The 8,258-nt window shown below is 51.1% G+C and overlaps 1 protein-coding gene across 4 annotated transcripts in view; it reads left to right on the forward strand.

Moving 5' to 3' along the window:
* LANCL2 (LanC like glutathione S-transferase 2) overlaps positions 1-6,574 on the forward strand; it is a 48,457-nt gene extending 41,883 nt beyond the window's left edge. For all 4 annotated transcript variants that reach the window (XM_081529436.1, XM_081529437.1, XM_081529438.1 and 1 more), the window contains 3 exons: positions 633-809; positions 3,299-3,371; positions 4,227-6,574. In XM_081529436.1, coding sequence (XP_081385562.1) covers positions 633-809; positions 3,299-3,371; positions 4,227-4,342 — 366 coding nt within the window. In that variant the 3' untranslated portion in view covers positions 4,343-6,574. The remainder of the gene's footprint in view (positions 1-632; positions 810-3,298; positions 3,372-4,226) is intronic.
* The last annotated feature ends 1,684 nt before the right edge of the window (positions 6,575-8,258 follow it).

An 8,258-nucleotide genomic window follows, 5' to 3' on the forward strand; every position in this document is an offset into this window, starting at 1 on the left:
GGGAAAACAAACGCAGTGTGAGGAGAAAGAGCCGAGTGAAGGGGAGTCGGGGGCGAAAGCGTCCTCCTGCCCGGCCGGGGCTCGTCTCTCCCAAGCGTGTTTGTCTCTGTCCCTGTAAAGCACTGCGTGGAGATGGTGCTGCCTCCTGAGGGGCTGAAGATGCCCTGTGCCGGCTTCTTTGTGACAGTTTGTATGCCAGCTGGTCGGGTGCCTTGGTCTTATGGCTGACCTCGGGTCTGGAATGTTCTTGATGTGGATGGCGGGCTGTGTGGAATCCTCCACTGCCTTCGACGTGAGTAGGAGTCTCAGAGCTGCAGCCTGTAAGTCCCAGGAAGCACAAAACAGTTTGTATATGACAGACCATCCTACCAAAGAGATCTTGTCAGTTTCCTTATAATTTTTTAACCTTTGAACCGCTTTTGAAACACTATGTGCTGGAAGGAGGGTGAGGGGAGGGGAGTGGCTTGGGACGGCAAGCTGCCTGGTGTGACGCTGGTGCCGCTGGACCCAGGTCACCTCGGGTCATTCCAGGTTTCCTAAAGGCAGGACGTTTTCTCAGCAGGGAGGGGAAATGTTTTGCTATTTGTGCCTTCAGACGCTTGTTTAGCACCGCTTTGTTTTTCGTTCCTCAGGTTTTTAAGGAGGAGAAGTACTTGAAGGACGCAATGGAGTGCAGCGACGTGATTTGGCAGCGAGGTCTGCTGCGGAAGGGCTATGGGATCTGCCACGGGACCGCTGGGAACGGCTACTCCTTCCTTTCCCTTTACCACATCACGCAGGATAAAAAGTACCTCTACCGAGCTTGCAAGGTACGAGCATCTTACCCAGACAGCTTTCGAGCCCCCCAGACCACACGAAGCCCGAAGCAGCTCTCCGGTCTCAGACATGCTGCGCCCAGCTCTGTGGTTCCTTCCACACAGCCTTGTCCCCGCCGGCCCTCTGCCACAGGATCCTCTCTGCCGTGGGACTGCTGGGTGGAAATGCCCTCTGCAGTCCCGCAACCTGTTAAGAGTGCCTTCCTCTGCGGTTATTAGCCTCATGAGTTCAGGACGTCCCTTCTTGAAGCCTCAACTGGAACAATACTATCCGCCTCCTAAATTTGTTCCAAGAAAAATGAATTGTGATAATGGGCAGATCATCAGTAGGTGCCCCTGCTTAAAGCCCTGCAGTGGTTTTACAGTGCTCACACCCCCACCCTGGAGGGCCCGGGGGCCTCGGCCCTCGCCTGCCTCCTCCTGCCTCGCCCCCATGCTCTCCGTGGGGCACAGCAGGCCTGGGGCTCCCCTGAAAGCCGCCTGGTGCAGAGGACCTCTGAGGTCTCGACCCCGGGGACGGAGCTGCTGGGCACTGTGGGGTGCTTCCGCTGGCTCCCGCTGTGCCCCACCCTCGACCATGAGCCGGACATGCCCGGCCCCAAGCAGAGACTAATAAATACGCATCAGGTGTTTGAAAACGAAGCACAAAGCAAGACTCAGTAGACGCTCGCTAGACACACTTCACAAAATGAGTGAGGAAGACGCTGGAAAACAGATTGGAAGGAAACACCAAACTGTACAAGACCACGGGCAGACGGAGGCCTTCAGGGTGGCTGAGTTTTCATGTTTATTACTATTCTGAAGGCTGTTCTTAAACCAGGTGGGATAGAGCCGTGGTGCCCACACTCACAAAGGCCGTGCCCACAGGGTGTTGTGGGGACACTGAGGGCAGGTGCTGGCCCAGGAGTGCCATGTGAACTGAGACCCAAAGGGGAGCTGGAGACTCAGCAGGGCTGGACGCTGGGAGCAGAGCTGCCCGTGCCGGGAGCTGGAGGGGTCAGCACCCTGGGGCCATGACGCTCTGCTGGCCGGGGCAGAGACATGAGGGGCAGCTTAGGGCGACGGCAGTCACAGTGGCAGATGGGCAAGAAGTTCGGGGGATTGGGGAAGACTTCACAAGGAGGGAGGCAGAGCACAGGGTAGCCCGACACCCCAAGTGCCCAGTGTTAGGGGGTGCGGGGTGAGGGATGAAGTCAGAAGGGCAGAGGCCGAAGAAAGCTCGTCCTTCCCCTAGTCAGCAGATCTCAACCTTGGGTACACTTTAGACTCACTGGGAGCTTGTGAGTGCTTAAAAGCTCTCACACTGGAGTGCCTGGACCCCAGCCTAGATCCAGTGATGCAGGAGCCCAGGCGCTGTGGTCTCCCCACCAGCCGCATGAGGCCGCATCTGTCGGGAGGGCCGTCACGAGGGTTTGTGATTCACGGTCAGTCTCCTCTCTCAGAAGGATCACCATGGCTGCAGTGGATGGATGAGGTAGAGGTAAACAGTCTGGGTTTCTCCAAATTGTTGGTTAATAATTAATGCAGGAAATGTTGGGGCTTCCCTGGTGTCCAGTGGCTGAGAGCCTGCCTTCCAATTCAGGGGATGTGGGTGCGACCCCTGGTCAGGAAACTAAGATCCCGTATCTCACACTCAGAGCAACTAAGCTGGCGTGCTGCAGCTACTGAGCCAGGGTACGGCAGCTAAGACCCAGTGCAGCCAACTAACTCACTAAATACTTTTCAAAAAGCAGAAATGTAGAGTCACGGACCAAGGATACTGGCTATGATACTAAAGAGAGATTTCGAAACACGATGTTGAGCCCACAGAATTTGGTGGATTTTTTTTTTTAATGTGGAGAAGACAGAAATGTCCAAATGTCTTCCTGATGTCTGACTAGAAAACCAGATAGATAGTGCATCAAAAGACCCAGAAGTGTGTGAGGGTTTGGAGGGTAGAAAGCAGCATGAGTTTTATTATAATGTTACAAAAATCCATTGAAGAGGTTTCAGAAGGAAGGCTCAGAGAGCTCCAAGGAATTGCTGAGAAAGCTAAGGGATGCGTTTTCAAGAGGAAGAGAGTGGGCAGTGGGCGGTCCAGGGGCTCAGTGGGGAAAGGAAGGGAGAGGGGACAAGCTGCATATTCAGCAACAGGGCTCAGCATGCGGGGCTTCAGTCTGCACAGAGTGCCTGCCAGGGCGGAGGGCAATGCCTGAAGGAGACAGAAGGTTGTGAATTGTGTGATTTCTACTTCAGTCTTCCCAACAACCTTCCTGGGTAAATCCTCCCTTACAGATGAGGAAACAGGCCTGGACAGGTGACAGGACTTGCCAGGTCTCACCTCCTTAGAAGAGGTGCTAAGTCCCCCCAGGCCCACACTGCTGGCCGCTCTGTCGCCTGGGCGTCTGGGCCTTTGATTCTTGGTGAATTCACTACAGTGTCTCATTAGTTCCATTTCCACCAAGCGAAACCCCACTCTTAAAAATAAATGTCTTTCCTCCTAGTTTGCAGAGTGGTGTCTAGAATATGGAACACATGGCTGCCGAATTCCTGACAGACCGTATTCTCTCTTTGAAGGTAAGAGGGAGGGAAACTCCAGGTTCGAGTCTCTGGGTGCGTTTGGTCCTCCTGACTGTGCACCATCACAGTTGATCTTACTTAGAGATCAGTGCAAAGCTGGCAGATACCAGGAGCAAAGTCATTCCTTGCTGAAAACTATACTGAGTCTCTTTACCTTGCCTATTTGTCCTCCTGTGAACTTCTTCCATGCATTTTTAGATCTTTTGTGAAGTATATATGCATAGACTATTTGCTGCTCAGTGATGGAAGAAATAATAAGTTTTTCCTCTGCATTTTACCTGTAATACCATGCATATAGTATTGATCTATTCACAGCAAACTTGATTCGTTATTTAGATACATTTAATTATTTAAGTCATATAAAGAAGCATAAATAATTAATATTAGTAATTTAAAAGAATTAGTAAGTAAAACTATTAGGCTGCTGAGTTACTGCAATGATTGGTGGTGGGGATTTTAACCAAGCAAGTAAAGTTTGTTCTAAATAGTATTTTTAAAACCCAAGGAAAATATAAAATGCAGCTTTACATTTGAAATAAAAACATAAAGACTCTGAGAGGAAGGTTACATGTTGGAATATCACAATAGCAATGCCCTTAACTTTTTTGTTAGCAATTCTATGAAATCACCATAAAGTGTCCAGATGCAAGATGTAAAAATAAGATAGTGAAGAAAACCTGCTGTGTGCTAATATAAGGATTTTCCATTTGTGTATGTGAAGTTATTTTTAAAGTCCTCACTACCTTTCCCCACCTCCTGACAGCCCCAGTAAAGGCAGTGATTAAAGGTCAGTTGGTTTGGGAGCCCACCGCACACCGTTTTTTTCATGATGGATCACGTTTTTCGTTGCAGGCATGGCTGGCACTATTCACTTCCTCTCTGACATCCTGGCCCCAGAGGCATCACGGTTTCCTGCATTTGAACTCGGCTCTTCACAGAGGGATACAAAGGTTCAAAAAGACTACTAAGAGGACTGGACCAGAAGCCACCAGGTTGCTTAGAACCAACTGTGAATTGAAGATGGGAGAAAAAGGAGAAGCAGACATCTTCCCAGACCCCTGTGTCAGAGTGTGATGGCAGACCGCCCCTTCGGCATCCTGGAACAGCGTCCCCTCGCTGGCGTAAAATGTGAACTCGTCACGTCCAGCTCTCTGTCGTGTGTGCATGTCTCTTGGTGTCTGCTGTCTGTGGGTGTAGGTGTTGTAAACAGAAGCACTTCTCTGTCCATGAGCCCGAGCTGGCTGTGCATGGGGGCACATGGCAGCCCCTTCTCTGTACATACCGTTTAAAGTGAGGTGTTTTCATGTTGACAAACACGGAAATAGCTGGTGTCTCTTATGTAACAAAATCGTCCGCGGTGATGTCCCAGTGGTAAGACTTTCCAGCATTTTCTGCGTGTGCCTTTCAGGTGAGCGTGAGAGAAAGACCAGTCCAAAAATGAAAACAAGAGCACAGGGTTGCTGAAGCAGGGGCGGAGCCTTTGCGCCAGACGGTCACGTGTCCCCTCTGTGTTCTGCTCTTAGTGTTTGTAAGAATCCAAGGGGGCGCCTTGCAGCATCGTCCCCTGCTGGGGCTCCCATTCTCAGGCTTGTTGTGTGAAGCTCTAGACCCTCCTCACAATCCAAGGCAGCCTGTGCCCCGAGGACTGGAGCCATGACACCAAGGACATTCGGGGGAGCCTTTCCATGGCCACATTGTAAATCAAGCAGCAGCGACTGAGGGTTGGCAAGTCTCGGTTCCGTGTATGTTATTAAAACAGACCGCACCTCAATTTTATCAGCATTAGAACTTATGTCCCTCCACGTAAACTTTTTTCAAAATTTGGTAAGTTATGAAAGTACAAATTTGGAATGAATATAGTCCTTATTTTTGTCTGTTATTCAGGTGATAGAAATCTCACATTTGATGAAATGTATTAAGCATAAAGTACTAGTCTGTATCTATGCATATGGGAAACAGTTCTAACCAAGAAAATTACACTGTCTGTCTGACGTTTTTTATTTTAAAACTGGGCATTAACTTGGATTAGCACCCCCTGAATCATTTTACCATGTAGATCTGTCTTTCGAAGAGTTTTGTTGTCATGGTATGAACGGTCTGAGACTTTCTACAGACTTCTCACCTTATGGGCTAAGGCCTGATCGTAGAAGACAAGGTAGATCTCTGATGATCTGGTCCTTGTCTACAAGGGGTTGTCAAATGTTGATCAGCCCTGGTTTCCACTCCTTCCATAAAGGAGGAAGAAGAATGTCCACGTAGAAGACAGATTCCTTTGCACATGTGCAGCTCTTGGGATGCCAAGCCTTGTTTGTGGGGCTAACACCCTAACATGTGCCCTTTGGTCTCTAAATGATGCCTCGGGCGTCTCTTTGTTTTCTGACACTCGTTTCTGTGTCATAACTGTTTTTTTTAAGTTCGTTTGATGACTTCCAAAGGTATAAACCCCCACGATTGTCTATTTTAACCAGCTTCCTGTGTCTCCTCATGGGCTTCGCAGGCAGCCCAGTTCCCCAGGACCCACAGGTGGGACCAGAGTGGGCTGTGCTGTTGTCAGAGAGGCTCACTTGACGTCAGCCCACACGCACCATTCCCGCCTCAGCCAGACCTCAGCGGCAGCCCTCCAGGCCTCGGCACGGGCTTATAGCCAGGCTGGCTCGTTCCCCAGGGGAGGCCAGAGCAGCTGCACGGGAATCACCCCACTCGGCAAGAGGGAGCAGCTCGTGGAAACCCTGGTTCTGGCCACGTCTCCTGCCCAGAAGCAGAGAGGGTGACCCATGTCACCTGGGCATCTTGCCTCGTGTGTTCAGCTTGCTTCTGCCTACCACACTGAGGGAGGATGGAGCACTTGTGAGGTGAATGGGGGATATGTTCTCCACAGGGCTTGTCTAGAGGCCTGCTTACCTGCTGGATGTGTTAACACAGCGCAGTCTGTGACTCCTGGTGGTGACACAGGCTCCATTTCCGGAAGAAAGAGGACACCCACAGCTGATGTAGTGGTTCTGATAGTGTGTGAATTTGGATTTCAGAGCATTTCAGTGATTTCTTAGATTTGTTCATTTTCTCCAAAATGTGTCTAAGCTTTTAAAATAATGTGTATGCACAATTCCATTTTAAAATTTGAAAGAGAAAAAGTTGATGTCCACAAAAAGTGTGCGGGGTACTCTAGTTCAGTACTTAGTAAAAATGGTTTTGTTGTGACACTTGTGGGGTCTTTGTCTGTTCTCACCTCTCTCTGCCTTCAAGAGCGATGGTTGCGAGCCTTGGTCACCATTGTGAAGGTTGCCTTCCTCATAGAATATGTGGCGACTGCTTGTGTTGTGATGCCCTAGATAGTTCACTAGAATAACAGCTTTCTTTTTTTATTCCAAGGCCCTCCAAAACCTGGGTAATACTAACAGAAGCCTGTCTTGAGCTTGCTTGTGTAACAGGCCTTTTCATTCACAGTTGCCCAGAACAGTCAACAGCCTGTCGGGATCACGGCATGGCTGGGGGGTTGTGGCCTGGCGGGGGTCACTGCATGCCTGGGGGCAGGCACTATACTCATTACTGCTTTCCAGTGAGGAAGCTGATGGCCTGCCCGTGGTCACAGCTGGAAGGAGGGCTCCTTCCTGCCCGTGGCCAAACCTGTGACTTGTACTCAGCACTTTCTCTCCTGTGTGCCCAGTACAGAAGGTGAGAAAGGGAAGCCTGAGAGAAGCCCTGTCGTCTGTCCCCTGCTTTCTGGGCCCCTCGAACCATCCGCGGCAGTCCCAAACTATTCTTCACTTTGTGAGGCAATCTTACGGCTGTTATTTCATTTGCTAAATTCACAAAAGCAGTACGCAGGTGTGAAGCCCAGGTTCCCTAAACGTTTTTGTAGACTGCCTTTACTCCTTCCCAGTCTCTTTGCTGAAGCTTAAAAGGGGCCCTTCCAAGTCTGAATTTTTCCCCATCACGTCGGGAGGAGAGCCAGGTGTCATTTCCAACACGACTGTCACCGCGATGCCTGTCGCCCTTCTGTCGGACTGGCCGGTGGCCCTGGCAGGCTGTACTGCATCATTGCTTTTCCTGATCAGAGGAAGATTGCAGGCTCCCTCAAGGCCCCTGCTCCCCGGAGTGAGGTTGCTGGATCACTGGGGCTGTAAAGATGTCCAGTCTGCATCGCAGGTGCCACTGCCACCCGCTTCCTTCTCCGTCTTGGTGGTGGGAGGCCCAGTTCTTCCCAGCGAATGTTTGGTTCACGCGTGCGGCATGCCAGGCCGCATGCTCAGCGCTGACGTGAAGTGCGAACCCGCCTCTTGCAGCTCACCGTCTGTGTTGAGCACCTGCGGGAAGGGAGCAGGCTGGAGCTCAGGCTCAGCTCTGGCCCGCCTTTGGCAGGACCGCGGACAGCTCCTGGGTGGGCTGGCGGGGCTGGTGACTGCGTGCGCTTCCTGGCCCCAGCAGGAGGGGGCCGCAGCTAAGCTGACCAGGTCAGTCCTGCAGTGTGATGCCTCTGGCGTGAGGTTAGGCTGGTCCTTGTCATCCATGAGCCTGTGCAATGGAAGTCAAGAGCAGAGACTATGGAATCTGGATGTGTGGAATCTGGGCTCTGCTACTTGCATGAGTTTGGACAAGGAATTTCCCACTGAGCTTTTCTGTGTAATCAGGACAACCTTACTTGGTTAGCGGGAGAATTAGGATGAAATAGCAAATGCAGGGAGCACCTAGCACATACGTGCTCTGTGATGGGGTGGATGAAGGAGTGGGTGTGTTGGGTGTGGTGCTTTTGTGTGGAGAAACGGGCTCACTCTCCTGAGTAAAAATGAGAACCCAGACCTGTCCGCCTCCGAAACCCCAGGCCTCTCCTCAGTCCCGTTCACCCAGCTGTTTGTGTACACTGTATGCGGGTGCCTGCTGTGCCAA

The sequence above is a fragment of the Giraffa tippelskirchi genome, chromosome 9 (genome assembly GCF_054371585.1).
Source record: "Giraffa tippelskirchi isolate mGirTip1 chromosome 9, T2T-mGirTip1v1.2.pri, whole genome shotgun sequence".
In the NCBI taxonomy this organism is placed as follows: Eukaryota; Metazoa; Chordata; class Mammalia; order Artiodactyla; family Giraffidae; genus Giraffa; species Giraffa tippelskirchi.